This window comes from Marmota marmota, unplaced genomic scaffold (genome assembly GCF_001458135.2).
Source record: "Marmota marmota marmota unplaced genomic scaffold, marMar, whole genome shotgun sequence".
Taxonomy (NCBI): Eukaryota; Metazoa; Chordata; class Mammalia; order Rodentia; family Sciuridae; genus Marmota; species Marmota marmota.
Genome location: NW_026000222.1, coordinates 5,579,080 through 5,601,451, shown reverse-complemented (window position 1 = coordinate 5,601,451; position 22,372 = coordinate 5,579,080). Strand labels below are relative to the sequence as shown.

At 50.3% G+C, this 22,372-nt stretch overlaps 1 protein-coding gene across 2 annotated transcripts in view; it reads left to right on the top strand.

The window, feature by feature from the left end:
• Plcg2 (phospholipase C gamma 2) overlaps window positions 1-22,372 on the top strand; it is a 133,663-nt gene that overhangs the window by 64,427 nt on the left and 46,864 nt on the right. For both annotated transcript variants that reach the window (XM_015496022.2, XM_048792541.1), the window contains 9 exons: window positions 389-473; window positions 1,863-1,946; window positions 8,493-8,536; window positions 10,255-10,327; window positions 13,738-13,839; window positions 14,567-14,685; window positions 15,735-15,820; window positions 17,165-17,285; window positions 20,383-20,551. In XM_015496022.2, the coding sequence (XP_015351508.1) occupies window positions 389-473; window positions 1,863-1,946; window positions 8,493-8,536; window positions 10,255-10,327; window positions 13,738-13,839; window positions 14,567-14,685; window positions 15,735-15,820; window positions 17,165-17,285; window positions 20,383-20,551 (883 nt within the window). The remainder of the gene's footprint in view (window positions 1-388; window positions 474-1,862; window positions 1,947-8,492; window positions 8,537-10,254; window positions 10,328-13,737; window positions 13,840-14,566; window positions 14,686-15,734; window positions 15,821-17,164; window positions 17,286-20,382; window positions 20,552-22,372) is intronic.

Genomic DNA, 22,372 nt, shown 5'->3' with positions numbered 1-22,372 from the left:
CGGACAACCGCTCGCGTGCTGCCCCCTGCCCCCCCCCCCCGGCCCCTCTGGCCTTGGTAACCTGGCCTGGCTTTGAGCCCCTGTGCAGTTGGTATTGGAGGTCCCGGGCCATCTCTGGAGGGTGAGGCCAGCCCTCCTCATGGGGCATCATCCCCATACACCCGTCTCCTACCACGACCGTGGCCATCCCTGAGGGGTGGGGCCAGCCTCCGTCACTGGGGTCCCCTCCTTGAACCCTGACTGTTTGGTTCCTAGCTGCTCAGGAAGCAGCTGCCAGCCAGGTTGCTCGTGGAGGGGTGGGAGGTGGGAGGTGGGAGCATGGGGCGGGCTGAAGCCTACACTGCCGAGCCCTCAAGGCCTATGGATCTGGGTCTTTTCTCCTTTGCAGCATCAGCCTCCGAGAGTTGAAGGCCATCTTACCCCTGGTCAACTTCAAAGTAAGCGGTGCCAAGTTCCTCAAAGATAAGCTTGCGGTAAGTTTCAAAGCTGAGCCTGGGAATCTTAGGAACTCAGGGCTACGTGGTGCCTCTCCCCGGAGCCCATGGCTGCCTGGGAGCAGGAGCTCTGTGGGGCGGTGCCCAGAGAGTCCTGGCCTCCAGTGCACCTGTTCCCGTCCAGTCAGCAGATGGGGTGATAGCTGCAGATGTGTTCCCCGTTCCTGCAAGGACGTGGTGAAGACCACTGGGCCGTCCGAGGCAGAGCATCTGTACTCATTGCTCTTTTCCCTGTCGCCTGGTCTTCATGCTGCGTAGTTTCTTCCTAGTAGCATGAACATGTTTATTTTTTGCAAAATAGTGTTTTGTAAATAAGTCCTGTTGGTGTGCTCATGACGGATGGCTCTGGATTCCCCCCACCTGTCCTCTAGCTGTCTGTCCGTCCACCTCTCATTGAGTTTGCTTTTGTTGTCGTGTTCTGGAGCTGTTGGAGCAGGATAGTGAAGCCCCTGAGTCATGGGATATGGAGGGTCAGGGGGGCTTCTCTGGGTGGGGCAAGGATGCACAAAGATAATGAAGGACGGGCACCTTGTGATTTGACAGGAAGTGGGTACTGGATCTCAGGAGCCCCATGGGACTTGTGGCCATGCTAGTGTCAGCCATCATCCATAGGATTCCTCTGCTCATTCTGTCCTAGTGAGGGCCTGGGGAGCTAACCCGTTTCATGGCTGACCACGCCATGCTTTGACATACCCCACTGTCCTACACTGGTCCTCAACAGAAACAGGCGGGATTTGAGAAGAGAAGGAAGATGAGGCGAGCATTTATCATTGATCCCTGAGTGATCAGAATCTTGTTCTTATCAGGCATTTGTGTAGCCAGGCATTTTGTATCTGTTATCTTACTTGGTTTCAGGGAAGATAAGGAGGTTGGCGATGGGCCTCCTGTTTAATAGATGAAGATACTGAGGGTCTGAAAGGGTCAATTAAATTACTCAGAGCCCTAAATAGCAGTTGATTGGAGCTGAATTCTGTCCAACTTCTGATTGACAATCAGGTTTTTTTTTTTTTTAATTTATGCTTTAAAAAATGAATTATGTATATATACTTTATAAGTCTGTCTGGATTCAGAATTCCAAAGAAAGTACCTCCTGCCCACAGGAGGAGGAATTGTTCACGATGGCTCTTGGAAACCTGGCTGAGACTCTTCCCCTGGGGGCTCAAGGGAGGGCCATCCTTGGTGGTGGTCCCTGTACGTTCTCTCAGATGGGTGACTTGGGAAACTTGTGGACAGCTTGGCTCAGAGGAACAGAGGAGGCTCTGAGCTGTTGTTGAAGGAATGATGTCCAGTTCCTGCAGGCGGGGAGGCCTTCTTATGGCGGACACCCAACACTATGTGGTCACTGGTTTTTTTTTTTTTTATTTACAGGAAATTGGTGCACATAAAGATGAACTCAGCTTTGAACAGTTCCACCTCTTCTATAAAAAACTTATGTTTGAGCAGCAGAAATCGGTAAGATTTCAAATGATGCTCTGTCTCCTATTTGAAGCCTGGCTTGTGTCTGAAAAACCCACAGGAAGTATCTGACCTCCCGTTTGGTCAAGGAAACATAAGATGGGAATGACAGTGACATACATTTTCATTTATTAGGTTGGCAAAAAGAACTGTGGGGGAGCTACAGGGAAAGGGACAGGGTGGTGGCTTGAGGCCCGCGTCCCTTCTGGTGGGGTGTGAACCTAATCTGAGCTTATGAAGGTACGGAGTGCAACGACTACTGTCTTATCTCATTCTGGAAGGAAATTAGCAAATTATTCATAGCAGCCGTCTCTGCGCTGAGGGGTCACGTGTGTTTCTTATTTTAACACTTTTATTCCTATTTTTTATGTGGACTTATTTTTTTTCATGAAAACAGTAGACTTTTAAAATTAAGATGCACGTACATTTTGACCTGAAAGTGGCATTTTGGAGACTGTTTTGCAGGAATGAGGGACTAAGGATGTAGTCCAGATGTTTATGGTAGCTTTTCTTATGCTGCCAACATACCTGGGAGTCTTCTGAATGCCTCTCAGAAGAGGAGTAGCCTGGTGACTCATGGCCCCTCCACACTGTGTGCCTTTAAGCGGCTGATGACAGTCAGTTCTGTTTCTCCTGGCCTGGGAGGATGCTGGTGCTGTCCTGTGGGGAGGGCAAGGAGCTAGGTCTGGTTTACGAAAGCATGGCCCACCACAGCACTCCAATGTCTGTTTGCATGCAAGTTCATGAGCCAGGAGAGAGTGAGGAAGAATATGTAACTCCCACTGAATGTTGATTTCATCCATGTGCTGGAGGGGTTGGGAGGGTGGGCAGGAGGAAGAAGTAACTCTTCTTTGAACATTATTTCCTCCGACTGGTTCCAAGTTGCATGTTACTTTGGTAATAAAAATGCCCTGTAAAGCATCAAGTTGAAAGATGGGCTATTCGGGGCACTGCCACACCGTAGCTGGTGGGCGGCACACGTTCAATGGAGCTCTTGCTTTTACAGCTGGAAACGGCTTTGCAGACTGTAGAGGGGTTCCAGAGGGAGCTTCCAGAGAGCGGGGTGCATGTGGGACTTGGCACCAGTGGTCTCTGGTTCCTCTGGCCAGCTAGCTTTGTGATCTTGGACAAGCCCCTGACTGCACTGAATCTTAGTCTTCTCTTCTGTGCAATGGAGGTGATGAGTCCCATCCCACAGGGCACTGGGAGGGTCTGGGTAGGAGACCAGGAGTTTCAAGTGTCTGTGTGAATTTTACTAGATGATGATTATTGTCTTCTGCATGCAGGGCAGGCTGGCTATGCAGTGGGTAGTTGTTAGCCACGGAACTTCACAAGAGGTGGAGAAAGGGGAGAAGCCTTCCCTCTCTGTCTAGATTGGGGAAGACTCATATTTTGTGGAGTAAAAAATTCAATTGCTATGTGTTCACTTTTCACATATATAATAATTAATTATTGGTTTGCTAAATAAGAGTAGAAAGATTATAGACTTTGGAGCTGGGGGAAGTGAATTCTACCCCAGTTTGATCTCTAACTGACCCGAGTGATGCTGAGGGAAGCCATCTTTATTCCCTGATGCAGCTTCTGCATCAAAATGAAGATATTAAATCAGACCAAAGGTTTCAAACTTCTAAATCTATAGAAGTCCTCCTTTAAATATGAGACCTTAATAACAACAACAAAACTGCATATTTCAATACTCTTTTAGGTCAGAATCTATTACTTTTATCCATAGTTAGTTCTTGAGGATAACAAAAGTGTTTTGATGGTGATGTGCACGTGAAATCCTGGTGATGGCCATTGCTGCCTTATGCACTTGACAGTGTCTGTCATAATTTGCCCTGAAAGTTCAGGACGCTGTCCCATTGGACTAATGGCAAAGCTTGAGAATTGGTAGGTCTGCCAAAGGCTGCTCCCCCTGCCTGCACAGGTGGGGGCCTCCTCAGTGGGAAAATTGTACCTACATTGTGTTTTTGCAGTGCTGGGGATTGAACCCAGGGCTTGGCACAAGCTAACCCTGCCCTCTATCTAACCCCCAGCCCAAGATATATTTCACCTATTATATGGGTTCTGTTTTTTATTTTAAAAAATTTTTTTGGGGGGGTTACCCTGGATTGACCTCAGGGGCATTTGACCACGAGCCACATCCCCAGCCCTATTTTGTATTTTATTTAGAGACAGGGTCTCACTGAGTGGCTTAGTGCCTTGCTGTTGCTGAGGCTGGCTTGAAACTTGTGATCCTCCTGCCTCAGCCTCCTGAGGCACCACTCTGTGCCTGGCTGTATGGGTTCTTTTTAAAGCATGTGTGTGAGAGAAGAAATTTGAGTTTTGCGGGATCCCTGAACCCCCAGGAGTATCACCTGGGTGGGACTTTGGGGAAAATTGAACTCCGCCCAAGGTTGCCCCTTGGTGGCCAGAATGCCACATTGGGCCTGCATCTGATTGAACTTGTCCTGTCCAGTGGTTTAAATAGTTTCAAAATCAAGCTTTTGTTTAAAGGTTGGGAAAGCATATATTAAAATTCAGATTTTTGGGCATCCTTAAAAAAATCGAGATCCATCTAAAAATGGGTCCATAGCTCCCCGTGGTGGTCAGCAAAAGGGAGGAATGTGTCCCGTTCCTGCTTGACCCAGCCCTGCCCAGCTCTCTCCTCATTCATGTTGCCTGCCAGGCCACAGCAGTTCTGGGTCTTACCATGGGAGGGTATAAAGCTCCTCTGCTGCAGTTGCAAACTCAGTGGTTTAGAATTTGAATGACCAAGCCCCCAGCTGTGTGAACAGTGTCCTGGCTGCTTGAGCTGTTCCTGGGGTGGGGGGCTTCTTGCCCCTCCCCTAATCTGCCAGCAGACTGTTCCAATTCTGAGCTGGCTGGAAGCACCGGGCAGAGAAAGGCAATAGCTTCCTGACCGAGTGGGGAGTGGGCATTAGTTGGATTTCTCAGGTGCCTTGGAGAGACAGAGCCGTCCTGAGGACTCAGATTTGAAACTGGGGAGTGGGTTTTGCTAATCAGTAGCCAAATGCTTTCCAGCTTGAGGATGCCGATTCCTTCTTGTGTTAATCACCTACCTGCCTACACCTCAGCTATCAAGCCTCAAGGCTTCTGAAAGTTGGGCAGCAGCAGGAAGGTAATTTAATTTCAAGTGTGCCCTCCCCATGAGGGGATATACATCTAAGTAGATTATAATAATATTATTATGCAGATAATAGCTTACATTTCTTTGGGTGGACTGTATGTTAGATACTGTGCTAAGTGCTAAGTACAAACATTTAATTCTCAGCCCTGTGAAAGGGGTATTGTTAGTCTCCAATTTATGGATGAAGGAGCTAAGGCTCAGAAAGGCCCCTCACTGGAGGTTACACCCCTAGTAAGCCACAGATCAAGGACTTGAGTTCTCCTGCCCAACTTTGATGCCCAACCACTGATGCTTCTTGTTGACTCTTAAAACTTTGATACTAAGTCATTTCAAACATGTACAATAGAACTTCCCAGCTACCTCCTGGTCAAGCCTGTGAGGTCCCCGGTGGGTAGAGCACACCTTGTATATAAAAGGAGAAAATGCTTACAAATGGAAGGAGAATTATCCAGGCATGGTGGTGCATGACAGTGGAATGAGATGGACATTGTTACTATAAGTACATGTATGAAGACATGAATGGTGTGACTCTACTTTGTGTACAATCAGGCATGAAAAATTGAGCTTTATATGTGTAATATGACTTGTAATGCATTCTGCTGTCATATATAACAAATTAGAATAAATAAAAAAAGAAAAGGGCTGGGGATGTAGCTCAGGGTAGAGTACCTCTGAGCTCAATCCCTAGTACCTTAAAAAAAAAATTAAAAAGCCTGTAAACCTACCTATGGTTGTGCCTTACATTCAATGAGAAGTTTAATGATTATGCTTGCAACTTTCCTCCGGGAGCAAGTGTGGAGGGCATGAGTGATCTACATTTCTTAAAGATGCCTAGGCCGAGGGTCCCCGGGAATGGTGCAGATATTCTTGTTGATGATGGCTGGAGAGGAGGAGAGTCCGCTGGGCACAAGTTGGCAGTGACTCTCTGGTTGGCCCTTGGCCTCCTAGGACCAGAGGGTTCCTACCTGCTAAGTGCAGTGATCAGGCATGATGAGTTACGGCTCTCAAATGCTGGACTTGCCTCCATTGATGTGGGAAAACTCCATTCCCTGATCTGCATGCCTCTGGGGTCTGCTGTCCCCTCCCTTTGGCATGTCTCCTTCCAGCTGGTGACTTCTACTTCTCCTGGGACCAATTCAAAGGTGATGTCTCCTTGTCATCTTTTAGCTCCAGGGAAAGCGAACTTGTCTGTTGTTTTAGTCATTTGTTTGACTCATCTGCAGAGGCTTGCAGGACCCCAGAGGGTGCACAGAGGTTAGCATAGCACATAGCTCCCCGACCACACACGCATCCCTTGCTGGGGTGGCTGGGTCCTGGGCATTGCCCAGAGTTGTGCAAAATCCACCCTGGTCCCCTGGGTAGGGAGGATCTGACCACATCTTCCTGCTCGGTAATGCTGGGTTAAGTTAATTGCTGCCTCCATTATGTGCCTGGAGCATCTAGAATATTCTCTGATTGCTGGGATCTCACCTGTTTGACTTGCGTGGTGGCATCTGCATGTGGGGCCCTGGAGATCCAGCTGGTGAAATTCTGGACCCTGGAACTGTTAGGCGTGTTCTTTTGGCACAGGTCTTTGTCCTTTCTGACCCTTTTCCTTTTTTTCTGAGAAGGGGGTATTTTATTACTTGTCTACTAGGATGGATGTGAGGAGAAGCTGGGCCTGGATCCCCCTGTTGGAAGAGCCCCGGAGGCATCATCCACTCCTGTCCTTCACTCCCTGCCCCACGCCCGCTGCCGTCAACCAGGGTTTGAACATATTTCCAGGCAGCTTTGTCTCTAAGTTCAGAGTCCCAGGTTTGCTTCCTCCTGAGCTGCCCAAGTGCTGGGCACGGGGAGCAATGTTTTCCTCTCTGTTCTTAGCTCTTCCTTGAGGGCCCCTCCCCTTTCTGTGCCCCAGTGGCAGCTCCTGCTAACGCGTATCCAGGCACCTTTGTGCATGGTCTTTGGTTGATTCAGCAAGTAGGGTGGTCCGTAAGAAGTTGGGACCTACAGAGAGGGGAAGCCAGGGTCTTTCCTGGCTCCGGGAAGCTCTGTGTCCAGTGGCACCTCCTTCACCATCCATCTCCCTCATGCACAGAATGAGGTGGAGCTCCTGAACCCTATCAACAGGAACGGGAAGGACGGGAAGGTGGGGCAGTCCCCAGGGGCGTCACACTCTGTGCTGTCTCCAGGTGTCCTGGGTTTGCAGAGCCCCAGACCACCAGGCCTTCAGCACCAGCTTGACCTGGTGACCCAAGTGCCAAGTGAGCTCAAAGAGCAGCTGGCAAAGCCACCCCCCATTTACGGCTGTGCCATGAAAGGAAGTACTTTGCGTTTGTCTAAAGAGTGGCCCTTAGCCTTTGGGGGTGAACTACTTCTCTGGGATGCTGATGGAAGATATGGATCATCTTTCCAGAAAACAGTAACACACCTGTGTACACTGATGGGGACCCTCCCCTGTGCTTCCCCAGCCTGTGGGCTGCCTCTAGACTATCAGCAATATTCCTCATCCTCACAATTCCAGGTAGTTTGGCAAGAGGACCCAGGTGGCCTGGTGGCTGTTTTATATCATTAGTGTTAGTCACAGGCCAGTGGCTGCATTTCCATTTCTGTCCAGAAGAATTACTCAAATACTTACACAATTGCAGAGTCCAGTCCCAGACAAGGGCTGTGTGTGTGCGCGCATTTGTATGTCCAGTGCTCAGCAGATGAGCTGGTGTGAGTAGAAGCAGGAGGAAGGTGCCCATGTCACAGGCTGGTAGAGCAGAACTGAAGCCGTCTGGCCTTTCTTCCTGCTCTTGGATTTGAAGATGAGAAATACCATCTTTGAAACACTGAGGATTTGAAATGTAGCGATGCTGGGAGGGAAGGTGACATGGTCCAGTGGGGGTACCCAGCAGGGTCGATGTTTTGAGAGTGATTGTCTGGGAGCTCATGTGCAAATCTCACGCTGGGATTTGGTTCTAGGAAGATGGCCTGTGGGAACGCTGGAGCATGGGCCAGGGTGGACGTGTGTAAGCAGGGGTCTCCTTATAAGACTGGTGTGAGAACAAGTTGACTGACATGTATCATGAAATAAAATGTGGCTTTTCAAACCAGTGAAGTGGGCTGCTTGAGGTTGCAGAATCATGCGTGAAGCAGGAGACACCAGCCTGAAGTTGCGGGAGACGTGGGTGATGTGCTAAAGTGAGCTCTAGGTAGATGAACACCCGTAGATCAAGCTCCAGGAGGAAGCCGATCTGATCACAAAGAGCGGTCGCTTCTCAGGAGGAGGACTGATGAGGGAGGGAGACTTCTCCCTTTTGCTCCAGAAGTTTCTGTTCCATCTAAATGGTTACAGCTAACATGGATTCCCGTGGTGATATTTTAACAAGTCTTTTTGTTGGCATCGTGTGACTTGTCCAATATCATTTTGTGCATGTTTTCCTTTTCAGATTCTTGACGAATTCAAGAAGGACTCCGCGGTGTTCATCCTGGGGTGAGGCACCTCTATATGTCATTGCTTTTCAGGTTAGCTATGCCTTGGGTGCAGCTGGCCTTTGTGAAGGGACACCACTGTGCCATTACTGATCTTCAGGGACAGGGTCTCTGGCAGGGGACCGGCCAGCCTGAGCAGGTGGCATGGGAGAGGGGCCACAGCAACGGGGTGGAGAGTGTTGGGTGGATGGTCCAAAAGGCTCTACAAAGAAGCCTGTATACCTTGGGTTTCCTTCCTAGAGTGTGCTTCCTGGACTTGACAAGTTAGCAGGGTTCCTACAGAAGCTAAAGTGAGGTTAATGGAGATTCCTGGTTAAGCAGGTTGCACTGAATTAAAGTGGGTGAAGCGTGTACAGTGCCTCCTGATGCCGGGCACATGGCGAGGACTCAGGTCTATGGTGACAGCGTTATCCAAAGTCAGTGCTGCAGGACTCGTCAGGACTTTTCTGTGCCTCAGGAGTCCCCAGGTGGGGGATTTGTCAGGGGTCTTGTGTTTCCCAAGCCTGTCTGACCGGAAGCGTTTGCATGGAGTGAAGTGGCACCTAGAATATGGCCTGTAGGGCACCAACAGTCCTCAGTGAGGAGTGACTTTCCCTCTGTCACTCTCTAAACTAGAGCTCCAAGATGCCAACGGAGGTGTCAAATGAAGACTTTCAGAGTTTGGGTGGAAGGGTTAGTGTGAGGCCTGGAGGCTGCTCAGGAATGTCTTTGTAACAAGTCTGAGACAGCAGACTTGTGACTCTTGGTGTTGGTAAGGGGAGTGGCTCCAGCCCGTTAGGTCTCCCATGTAGTGTAAATCCACCTCTTTACCACCCTTTTGCGTGTGCTCGGGCAGCTCTCTCCTCTGTGGAGTGTGCTTCCCTGGAAACCAGCAGAGGCTTGTGCCCATTCAGTGAAGTTTTGGGCTTTTGGTAGTTGCAAATGTCCTCTCCTGGAAGCGGCCGTCCACAGCCTGCTGGGGAAGGGGCCCTGCCTGTGATCAGAGTGAAGGATCCCTCTGTCCAGAGGAAGGGTCTCCAGACCGAGGGCCCCTGCTGGCTCCCTGGCAGAGTCCTGCACTGCAGCTGCTTCTCCCGTCTTCAGAGCCCCTGAGGGCTCGGCACACTCTGAGGAGGCCCAGGCTCTGGTCCATTTGCTCCTCTAGCATCAGCTCCTGCTAAATGGGCTCCACATGTGGCCCTGTCCAGCAGGGGCTGTGCACACTGTGGCCCTGAGGTCCTGCCCTCCCTGCCTCCTGGCCCCTACCTTCCCCTCTGGAATCATCCCCTACCCCTCTTCCTTGGGCCCCTGCTGGACACTTTTCATCTCCATCCCACTCACCCCTCCTCACTCTCTGGGGTCGATGCCTCTCCTCCAGAAGGCCTCCCTGGCCCTCCAGGTCTGGGTGGGGCCCTCTGGGCTCTCCCCCGGGCAGCACCTTCCTGCCTCATCTCTCTTGCTTGATTCCTCGGTCTTCTCTGTGGCCCTACTTCATACTTCATCCCCAGACTTTGGATGGCACTGGGAATGGCCAAATGCAGAGTCCAGGCTCCACTTTCTGAGATTCTGGTGTTAGGGCCCCTCCTTGAGTCCTCCTAGGTCAGGGACTCTGTGTCATTCACCTGCATCATCTGGGGGCCAGCCTGGTACCTGGCAGAGTGGGGGCTGGGCACTCTGGGTGGAGCGGGGGCCCTCTGTTGATTTTTCTCTCTCTAATGTGCTCTCTTTCCCTGAGGGCAGCAACACTGACCGGCCGGATGCCTCTGCCGTCTACCTGCAGGACTTCCAGAGGTTTCTCTTACATGAGCAGCAGGTGAGAGAATGGCAAGGGTACTGAGACTGGGGGTGCCTTCAGGGGACACCGTGTCCACCTGGCCTCTGACTGTCATAGAACAGCAGTAGCCTCTCTGACCGTGGTGCCTCGTGCTTTAGGCTGATGTTGAAAGCTCTGTGACCTGGGGTCTGAAGTCTCCCTCGCTGCACAGCCTTGGGCAGGGCGCTCAGCCTCTCTCAACCCATTTCCCCTTGGTAAATAGGGATGAGAGCTCACACTGCTCCGAACCATGGTGGGTCAGAGAAGATTGCAGCAGGGCTGTGTGTACATGTCTGTCCACACAAGTATAGTTGCATGATTTTAAAATTTCTCTTTATATTACTGGAGTCTCATTGATGTTTTCCCTTATTTATTTGACTTCTTTATCTTTTTGAATAGACTTTATAGTTTTAGAACTGTTTAAGGTTCACGACAAAATGAAGTTCATTTACATAAAAATACTGAGTTGCCAGATAGTTCAAACATACACAGAAGTAGATCACGAACCATACGTCCCCATTACTCAGACTTAGAATTAGGAACATCTTGCCAGTTTTATTTCACCTCCCTCCCATCTCCACCCAAGTCTCCCTGACCTGCCCCCTTCTCCGTTCCTTTGCTGAACTCTGTGGCCTGGATTTTGTAGCCTTTGACTTATAAATGCTTCAGTAGCTCTCTTGCACAGAAGGGGACTTGTTTTTAAAAACCACAGCCACAGTCCTCCTATTTCACCTGACACAGTGAGCGGTTTCTTGGTGTCTGCCACCCAGTACCCTGCCCGGGTTTGGGTTTCGTTGATGGTAGAGAGGCTAATGACAGGAGGGAGGCACGTTTTGCATAAGGGCCCAGGCAGTGGCGGCAGGTCCCTGGCGCTCTGGGCCATGGTGAAAGAGGACTTTGATGGGTGTTGTGCCCATCATACCCTGCTTGTGTAGGGCCCAGGGAAAGTGATGGAGGTAGGTTAAAAGGAAGGGGGAAAATTAATTCTGTTGGGCACAGTTACTTGTGAGATTCTTTGCTCTTCTTTGCTTGGATTGTTCAGTTTTGCAGGGAACTTTTGGAGTTAAGTTGATACAATTACTGATACCAGTAGCCAGGATGTTCCAGAACTTCCCAGTAGGCTGACTTGGGTGTAGATTTAGCCCCACCTAGTGGTTACCTACTATATTGCAGGATTCCCCCGGTGGGCCCCAGCGGCTGGGTGCCCTTAGAGCTTAGGGTCATAGGGTCAGGAGCAAAGGGCAGGGGCGCTCTGTGCACCTGGGGATCTGTGTGACATTTTTTTAGGGTGGTAGTGCTCATATAAAATGGCTACTATAGTACTTTGTGCAAATTATTACAACTTTTCTAGAACCATTTGGCTATGTGCTGTTAAGATGAAAACACTGAACCAAGATGCATACACTTTTATTAAATAGTTGCCCTCCTAGGCACATGTCCTGAGGAAATAACAGTATTCTAGTAGGAATGGAAACCGGGAGCTCATCCACGTTTCTGGCAGGGGCCTGGCTAAGTATAGCCAGCCCTGGGTGTTACTCCACAAAAAGGGGTTGAAGTTCAGCCCCTAGAGCCCCTGTGCCTGGGTTTGGTTTCAGCTTCCCCATTAGGTCCCGTTGTTTAACACAGAGGCCTCTGTTCCCCGTTTTTGTTGCGTGGAGAGTATCACACACCCTCAGGAGTCCTGGTACATCCTGGATGAGTCACTCTGCTGAGAGAGCTCAGCACAGGCCCCGGCAGAGCCAGTGCCCAGGGTGACTGCCAGCACCATTTATTTTTATTTTCGTCATCGTTCTTTGTCGTTTTCATTGTCGCAGGTGCTTAGTGCAGCCACCCACATCATGTAGATGCTTTTTTCCCTCCTAGAATATTGAATTGTCGTCTCCCTCAGGCAGAGGTCTCTTTGTGCACAGCCAGTCCAGTGTCAGATTATATTTGCTAAGAACTGTGCCTTTTAATAAAATCAAATGCTTCGTGGGGATGGAAGGAAGGGAGCTGGGTCCGGCCTCTTTGGGACATCTGGGCCAGCAAGGGATTGCCATCGGTATCCCACCACTGAAGCTTCACGTTGCCTATTCAGAGATCTAAGGACCACATGGAGATGAACTCACTGCTCTGAGCCTCCGCCGTTCTGTGCCGCAGATCCCGGCGGATTTGCATGAGGCCTCGGCCGGGCTTGTTGTGGTTTTGCATCCCGTGCCAGCAAGGCAGGTCTTCGCCACGCCATTTGCACCTGTGCTTCAGCTTTTTGTCTTTCCTGACACCCTCCTCTGACCCTTCCCATCCAACCACACTCACGTCTGCCAGCACATTTGCTTTTATTATCCATAAGGACAGAGGTTTTAGGATATCTGAAACCCACAGTCAAAGCTGGAGTGTGTGCCACAGTTCATTCCTTTTGCCTGTGAATGTTGGGGGCTTGGGGGTTTGGGGGTGTGGAGAGGAAAGCAGAGTGACTGTATGCGATGTGTTCTTTTCCAAAAGGACTTTGGAATTCTAAGACTGCAGAAGCTGTTTTGGAACTGGCTGGGTATATTCCAGGCCTTAGCCATCTCTGAGCAGCCTTGCTTGGCTGACTCCCTGAAAAGAGGGCATGATCAGATTCTGTTTCCACTCTCCAAAGTTTAGTTACTTGGAAACTGGACTCTGCCACTTATGAGCCCTGTGGACTTGGGGTCGTTTTTTTAATGGACCTGGGCTTCTGTGTTCTGTCTCTAAAATGACAGTAACAGTATAGGACTTGCAGCTTTGTATGGGCTGAAGATGGCCATTGGGGATGGTAATTATTTGTACAAACTTTCATGAATTGAGTGTGTGCCAGGTGCCACGTTAAGCCCATAACCACGTTCTATGCAGTCCCTTGCTGAAGCGTGCAGCAAACACTATAATTTCAATTTCATGAATGTGGACACACAAAGAGGGCATATATCTTGCCTAAGGTTGCCCTTATGGAAGGAGAGGATGAGCCGGGCAGGTAACCCTGGCAGGCTGACACAACCGCCATGCTCCTTGGCTGCTTCATAGCAACCAATGTAGCAGACTATTTCAGGGCATGCATCGGCAACCAGCTTATGGGTCAAGTGTACCCTCTTCTTGTTTTTGCAAATAAAGTTTTATTGGAACATAGCCACGCCCATGTGTCTCATATTGTCTGTGGCTGTGTTTGCACAGGCAGTGGCTGAATTATCACCCTGTGGCCTGCAGAGCCTAAAATATTTGCTCTTAGGTCCTTTATAGAGTCTATTTGCTGACCTCTGGCCAAGACCTTGATATGTGGCCCCTGATGGCCAAGGATGGCCAAGGAATTCAGAATTGGTCAATAGTTTGGTCTTTACAACTGGATAGATCCCGAGTGGTGAGGAATTTTGTCAGTTGTCATTTTGGTGATTTCTTGTTCTCTTTGTAATTTCCAGGAGCTGTGGGCTCAGGATCTGAACAAGGTCCGGGAGCGGATGACCAAGTTCATCGACGACACAGTGAGGGAAACTGCCGAACCCTTCTTGTTTGTGGATGAGGTGAGTGGGGAGCTCGCTGCTGCGTGGGCACGGCTGGCTGTGCCTGTGTCCTCCAGGGTTTGTTTCCTGGGTCTCTTCCCTCGGAGGGCACTGCCGTCAGCTGCCCCGGGTCCCTCTGTCTCTGAGGAGCTCCCCAGGTTTGGGGTTGTTCCTGCCTTGCCTTTCCTGTGCCTGTTCTCTGCGTGGCTGTGTGATCTGCCACTAGAGGGCGCTGCCACCAGGGAAGACATGTCACTGTGAACAAGATTGAAAAATGTGGCTGGGGCAGGGATGGCTGTGTCCACCTTGCTCAGGGCAGCAGGGGAGGGTGGGGGAGGTTCTCCCAGGTAGAGTGCAGCCCGGGTCACTTGGGCTTCTGATTTTTTTTTTTTTATTTTAAGGAGCTAGGTGTTGGGATAGGAAGTGTCCTGCCTTCGGGTAATGTGATTCTGGGAACATTCTGGGTTTTCAGTTGGGTGGCGAGTTCACAGACGTTTGTTACTGTAATGACGGAAAACTACTGTGTAGGAAGCAAACATTTTGGAATAAACATTAAAAAAGAAAACATTGCAGAGAGCAGGAAGCCCAGGGTGGCTGTGGCCTTATGCCACCTGAGCCGGTGTGTTGAGAATCCGGGAAGCCATGTGTGGGTGCATGTGTCAGAGCTGCCCTCTCCCTGTGTGGGCACAGAGCAGAAACAGCCAGACGGGGTCCTCAAGCCACGGCTCTGCCTCTGTTTCTCTTTCAGTTCCTCACGTACCTGTTTTCACGAGAAAACAGCATCTGGGACGAGAAGTACGACGTGGTGGACATGCAGGACATGAATAACCCCTTGTCGCACTACTGGATCTCCTCGTCCCACAACACGTGAGCTTCCTGCCAGCCCGGTGGGCCGGGGGCCAAGGGGCCAAACGGCCGGTGCCCCAGGGGGCTGCCCTGGCAAGGCCTGTCACACAGGGTAGAGAGGGAGTGCCAGTTGCTCACACTGGGATGTGCAGAAGCTTCTGGAAGGGGTGGGGGACACAGCTTCCTCTCCAAGTTGGTGTTGGAGTAATAATCCTTTGTCGATGGCCCTAAACCCTAAGTCGGCAAACCTGCCTTTTTGCAAGTTGTGCGTCTCAGTGGACATAGCAAAGCAATTCAGTTGGCCGTTGACTGGTATTTATGGAGTGTCTGCTCTGGGCCAGGCCCTGTCCCTGGTGGGTGCAGAGAGAGAAAAGAAAGGTGGTAGGCTGTGCTCTCTCAAGTGTCACTGCAGGTGGTGGGGGGTACTGAGAAAAGGCCTGTGGGTACGTCATCCTCTGAGTATCTCAGAGTGAAGTATTTCAGGGGCAAATCGACTCCATGGTTCTGTCTTCCCTGCCCTGTTCATTCTTGTCAGTGGGTTTTCCCAGACGTAGGAGGAGACAGTGAAGGGACACAGTCCCTTGACACGTGGGTGGCCGCGGTGAGGAGTGTATGAGTGTCCCTGTGGACATTTGGTGGGCGTGGCTCACAGCAATGAAGGCCACCAGCTGCTGCTGGGCACCTACTCTGTGTCGCCTGCAGCACTGAGAGCATGCTGAGGGCCAGCACTGCTGACAGCCAGGCCCAGTGGGCGGCCGTGGGGCCTTGATTTATCATCTGCTCTTTCTCACTCCCGAAACCCTTTGACCAAGTTCTAGAAAGAACACGCCATCCCAGGCTCTGGGTTGCCAGGGGCCATCATTCACTTCTGGCAGGTGGCCTATGTCTAAGCTAGTGACCAGTGCAGCTCTGGGACTGTGTGTCTGACCAGGCCTTGGTTCAGGCATTTCTAGACAGGGAGAACTTAGAGCTGTGGGGACTAGGGCTCCGATGTTCCCAGGGGACACCTTGAGGTGCATGGCTGCCCTGCGTGCTCCCTCCCCTCATGGCCACCCACTCTCCTGTCTCAGGTACCTCACAGGTGACCAGCTGCGCAGCGAGTCATCCCCGGAAGCGTACATTCGCTGCCTGCGCATGGGCTGCCGCTGCATCGAATGTGAGTAGCCCGTCCTGGAGGAAGTGGCACAGCCACTGGGGCCACTGCCTCTCTAGCTGCTTGGAGCTTTTTGGGTTTAAAGGGTTGAATCAGAGACAAGCAGGACAGGCCGAGGGAGGCCTGGTGCCAGGAGTACCTATAGTGAGGGAAGTGGCAAGGACCTTTCCCTGGAAGACACCCGTCTGTCCCCGAGTCAAGGAATGACTACTCAAGCCTCGCCCAGAATGCTTTGGGTACCCAGAGAGTGTCCCAAAAGAGTGGGAGGCTGGGCCACCCCCTGCTTTTAAGAGAAGGCAAGTCAATGCCCTCTACTTCTAGCACTGGTTCCCGTGTGCCCAGGCACCGCGTCTCACCACTATTGGGGCATTCGTGAGCATTTATGGAAAGGACAAGCAGGGTCTCCATGGCTGGGCTGATGGCAGAGGCCTTATTTCTGTGCTGCCTTTTTGTCATCTGTCTGGCTTTCTCCCTTCCAGCCTCACTTAATCTCAAAGGTTCCTAGGCAGATGTATTAGTCAGCTTCTGCTTACTGTCGCAAAAGGCCTGTCATAATTATAAAGACAAAAGGTTTATTTTGGTTCACAGCTCAGATGAAGCCCATCATGGAGGGAAAGCATGGTGGAGCAAACCCTCTCACATCATGTGCTAGGAGGAGGGAGGGGCTTGTGTCCCACAGTCCCCTTCAAGGATATGCCCTCAGTGACCTGAAAACCTCCCCCTAGGCCACACCTCCTAAAGGCCCTGTCCCCTCTGATTAGCACTCCCCTCAACTCTGGGACCAAGCCTCTAACACTGCTGTGTTTGGGACAGCATAGCAGTGGATTTGGCTGGAAGAAGGCATAAACCAGGGGTTCAGATTCCAGTGTTACCAAAAACACTCACCATGGTATAAAGTTTAGTAGTAATTATTCTATAGATTCTCCCAAAAAGCAAATGTGAAAAAATAAGTCAGAAGCTCTTAGCTTACGTGAGGAGAGGGTTGAAAATTTGGGGGTCACTCACCTCCATAGTCTGCTTCTGTTTGAATATTTCACCTGAACCTTTGACGGTCTTTTCATGCCCTCTGTTACTTCACTGGCCGAGAGGCAAGCAAGGCTTCCCCAGGGGACGCGGGAAAAGCAGACACACTGTGGAGAGCTTAGTAAAAAGAGGCGTTGGGACTATTTCTCTTTGGAGAAGCATTGGGTTATATGAGTGGGCGGGTAACCCCAGGTACACGGTGAATCCCTGTGTGCCTGGGGGTGCTCCTTGGAGTCCTGGTCCCTGGGCTGCTGTGGGAGCAGCCCTGACCTTGCTGCCCTTGGCCCGGATGGCTGCTGCTGAGCTGCCCTGTTTCTCCCATAGTGGACTGCTGGGACGGGCCTGACGGGAAGCCCATCATCTACCACGGCTGGACGCGGACCACCAAGATCAAGTTTGATGACGTCGTCCAGGCCATCAAAGACCACGCCTTCGTTGCCTCCAGGTCAGCTGGCCAGTTGCCTTTAAGGGAAAGTGGCTCGTGTGGGACAGACAGACACACACACTGAACTGCCCACCCCCTCCTTCCCCAAACACTGTGGGTCTGCACCTCCTCTTGGCCAAAGTCACTACCAGGGGCTGGTGAGAGGTCCACGGTGGCCTCAGTGGCGTGATGCTCTCTTTGACGTTCCTGGCAGGTAACAGCACCATGAGAAGGGACGCTGGGATCTCTCTCGGAGTCTGAATCCCGCTCTGTTCATTAGCAACCTGATAGGCACTCACCGTTCACTGCTGTGGTTCCCACATCTTAAAAACAGAGGTGATAATTACGCGTACCTCACAGGGCGGCAGTGAAGACTAGACACGGTGATATCTACCCAGTCCTCGCACTGTGTCTGAGTGTTTTTTCCTACCTGGTAGGTGAAAGAACGATTAAGGCTTGCTGTTGGAGAAAATGCCCGTTCATTGAGGAACAGCTCTGCATATTTATAGAGCCGGGGGTGGTTTGACAGTTATGACAGTTTAATGGTTGAAGGGTTTGACAGTTGGCATGGTGTGCTTTCTGATTGGTGGGTAAGGATCATGTGAGCCAGCAGGGCTAGTCTGATTGGTGGGTAAGGATCATGTGAGCCAGCAGGGCTAGTCTGATTAGTGGGTCAGGATCATGTGAGCCAGCAGGGCTCACCATTGGACAGCTCTTCTGGGGGGGATGGGGAAGTTAGTCTTTGGAGCTGGGGCGACTCCCAACAGTAGGAAACCTTCAAATCAGTGCACACACAGTCTGCATTTCGGCCTCTCTCCCAAGAGCCTCAGCCCTTGCTTGTGCTGACTTCCACTGTCTGTGAAGCCATGAAGGACCCCGAGTTAACAGAGATGGTGAAATCAATCAGACTCTATTAGCTTTTTGTCACTGTAACAAGATATCCGAGATAATGAAATTATAAAGGGAAAAGGGTTATTTTGGCTCAAGTTTTGGAGGTTCCAGGCCATAAGTGGCCCCGTTGTCTTGGGCTGTAGTGAGGCAGCACTTCATGGCAGAACAAGACCACTTACATGGTGAGCCAGGGAGCAAAGAGGAAGAAGAGGAGGCCAGGGTCCCACAGTCCCCTTCAAGGGCTCACTCCTGAGACCTAAGGACTTCCCACTAGGCCCCATTTCTTAAAGGTTTCCACCTCTGATCTGCCACCTGGGGACCAAGCCTTTGGGGACATTCAGCCTTCATGCCATAGCAGACTTCTTGGGGAGAATGCTGTGATTTCACAGTGCTTGTGGCTGGGAGTGGCTGTGCAGTCACAGGGCATGGCCTTGCTCATAGCTGGGGGAGGGCTTTGTGGCCAAAAAGGGGACCTGCAAGGCTGGACCCTATAGTCAAATACATTGTTTTGTGGTAAAATGGATGAGTGTTCATATTAAGAAGGATTTTTAAAAAGATTATAAGCAGCATCCATTGCATTCAGAGTTGGCTCCCAATGGAGTTTTCTGTGTCTTCTTTGTTCTGGAAGCTCGGCTGTGTGGACCAGGATGGGGGCTTAAATCTGTGTTTCCCGGGATTGTCTTGAGGTGAAACATGGCTAAATGATTTTATTTTAAAGCCCCCCCCTTCCACGTGTACTCTGCTTTCCACTGGTGCTGTGGCTTCCTATTTATGGTAGAGACACACCTGCCTTCGAAATAGTTTTGCTTCATAATAAATGCATTGCACAAACCTCAGATGGATTCTAGATGGAAAGAACCTAGCTATATATTACATTTCTTTGCTAGTTGGGGAAATTTGAGTATGCACTATCTATTCAGTGATATTGAATTAATGATAATTTCCTGAGTTCAGTAATGGTGGTGTGGGCAGGCAGGAGAGTGGCCTGGTTCTTAGCAGATATAGGTGGGGGGATTTCTGAGCCTCCTTTCAAATGGCTCAGGAAAAAATGTAAATGTGTGCATGTATGTACCTTGGGCACATTACAAATCATATATAGGCATAGATATACTTGTTCAAATGATACATACACATATAAAATCAGTTCTTATTGGTGGCTTCTGTATTCTAAAATTTATTTCTAACTCCAAATTGCAAAGCACTTTTGAGGTCATTTCTGGGCATGTGACAGTGGTGGGAAATTTGAGTCATCTGATGCGCATGTGCCCAGCTCAGATGCAGAGATGCTTTGCCTTCTTGTTTTCAGTCCTTGAAATGCAAACAAGTGTCCTTTTGGTCGTCTCTCTCATGCCATGTTTTTCATATTATTGAACTTTGGCTGGTGACTTCACCTTTTGAAGTGGCCCGAAGCACAGGGCAGAAGTGCTGGGTGGGGTTCCTGAGAACGAGAAGGCTGTGATGTGCCCGAAAATCCATGTGCTAGATCAGCTGCCTTCAAGCACAACTTCTAGTTCTGTTAATGAGTCAGCAGGATATACTGAATGAGGTGTCTTCAAACAGAAGCTCATTAAAAAAGGTCTTCAAATTAACAGTTGATAAAAATGTGACCAAAGGCTTGAAAGATTCTAAGCCAGTCTTTCCCCTGAGGAGCAGATGGCTCAGGTCAGTGTTGGCAGTGACTCATGGACCATGGCACCCACAGACAATGAGATTCAGCTGTACCTGCACACACAAAATGTGCATGATGCACACATACACAAATAATATATCAGTATATACACGTGCATACAATGCACATACGTGTGATAAATGAACATAACAAAACAATTACACTTTATTGGAAAAAATAAATAGGATAAGCAGGTGCACCCAGGAAAATGCTAACACTGGGGTCTCTAGTTGACACATGAGTACTCATTGTACTGTGTTTTCACCTCTTTTGTAGGTTAGAAGCTAAAACTTCAGGGGCTTTTTTATTTTTATTTTTTTAAATTTAAAGATGTGCATAAGTTAAAAGAAAAGCACCGAGAAAAGTTGCTGTAGTTTGTACCTAGACACAATGAACATAGGAAAGTGGCTGATGATTGCTCTGGGGTCAGCAGGGCCTGAGTTCTGGCGCGGTGTCCACCTCCTCGGCTGAGCCAGGGCGCAGGCGTCATGGGTCCGTGTGGGGCAGCCGTGGAGGTGCCCGCCCCGCTCCTGAACTGACCCTGCCCTACTGCTGCAGCTTCCCTTTGATCCTGTCCATCGAGGAGCACTGCTGCGTGGAGCAGCAGCGCCACATGGCCAAGGTCTTCAAGGAGGTGTTTGGCGACCAGCTGCTGACAAAGCCCACGGAGGCCAGTGCCGACCAGCTGCCGTCGCCCAGCCAGCTGCGGGAGAAGATCATCATCAAGGTAGGCCGCCTTGCTCCAGGTGCTGCTGTCCTTACCAACTTCATGGCCTTGGGAAGGCCACTTACCCTCGAGGTGCCTCTGTGTCCCCCTGGGTTTCAGGGGTAATGTAGAACCTATCTCCTTCGCCTTGGTGCACTAGCAATTGCGGCTACGTCCCGCGCAGGTGCTCTCCACGCACTGATTGGTGATTGGTCTAATAGGAATCTGTGATTGCTCATTTGTTCTTTGGCACCACGCCCCTCTCCAAGTGACCCCAGGAGCTGTTCCAATCATCCAGTCCCCAGGCCTGTGAAGGAGGTGGATACTGTGGGACGACGGTCCTGGGCCTAGTGATGCCAAGGGAACATTGGGGTATTAATAGGATGGAGACCAGAAGCAATGGCTTAGAGTATTTGAAACCATTTCTTATTCATTTGAAGGAGAATGTTCTAGGAGCTTTGAGCTCCAGCCTGCAAGGTGACCCAAGACCCTCACCACCTACTCTCCCATCTCCCAAGGGGTTTAGCTAGGGCCCTACAGATCCCGAAGAGCCCCTGGCTAGGATGGGGGAGGGCAAATGAACTTGAGTGGGAAACGCTGCATCTTCTTTTTGGAACCGGTCTGTAAAGCTCGGGGCTTCCTTCCATTGTGAGTGTCAGCAGCAGGCCACCTGGGCTTTGTCACCAGCAGAAGGCACAGATACTTTCATATCACATTCAGTTATTGCAGATATCTCAAAATAACATTGTGTTTGTTACCATGTGGGAATTATGGAGGTGATTAGATCTGCCTGTGCATCTTATTTAAGATGCTAATGAGGAAGCATGCCTATTACTATATTGAATTATTTTTTATTTAATATTTTAATAATTGTATTTCAGTATAATTGGCTTCCCTTAAAATTGTATGCATTGTTAACATTCTGAGAATGGGATCTGTAGTTTTCCCCACAGCACAAAAATGAGGACAGTCTGCCCAGGAGCCTGGTCCTCGTTTGTGGGGGAGCTGAGGCTTGGCATGTCTGAGTCCAGCTCACTCAGGGCGGCATGCTGGGCCTCTGGGGCAGAGCATTTCCTGTGAGCAAGAGCTGTCTGTTGTCCATGGCTCTTCCTTTCATGGTCAGTGCATGTGAACTCTGTGCATGACCATCCAATGGGGGCAGAATCTGAATGCTGTACCTGGCAGCTGTTAGGAGGGAGATGGATTTTGTAGACAACTAGCAAGGCCACAGGGAAGGATGGACAGGTCTTCACCAGGTCCCTTGGTCCACCTTGGCACTTGTTTGGGCTGCTGTAACCAGTATCATATGCTGAGTGTCTATCAACAAATTAACTTCCCACTCACTGTTTTGGAGGCTGGGAAGTTTGAGGTCAGGGTAGCACTGCAAAGGCCCTCTTCTGGGTGTAGACTGCCAACTTCTTGCTGTGCTCATGTGGTGGCAGGGGCAGGGCAGCTCTCTGGGACCTCCTAGGAGGGCACTAATCCCATTCATGCCATCTTTACCCCGGGATCTTACTCCTCCCAAGGGCCCACCTCCTGATACCATCACATTATGATTAGGTTTCAACATATAAATTGGGGGGGGGGACCCAAACATTCAAACTACAGCAATAGGCAGGGAAGGGGGGATACCCTTCCAGATGGGGGAAATAACAAATGTGAGGGTATGGCCATGCCAGCACATGGCACATTCCCTAAATTGTCACTGGGTCACCAACAAACATTGGGCACAGTCCCTCTGTTGTAGGAGGTCTGGTATTGTGGGGGACAGATCTGCCAACAGAGAGAGACTGGACAGTGTGAGGGGGCTTTCATCAAGCCCACCGGATGAGGGGATATTGG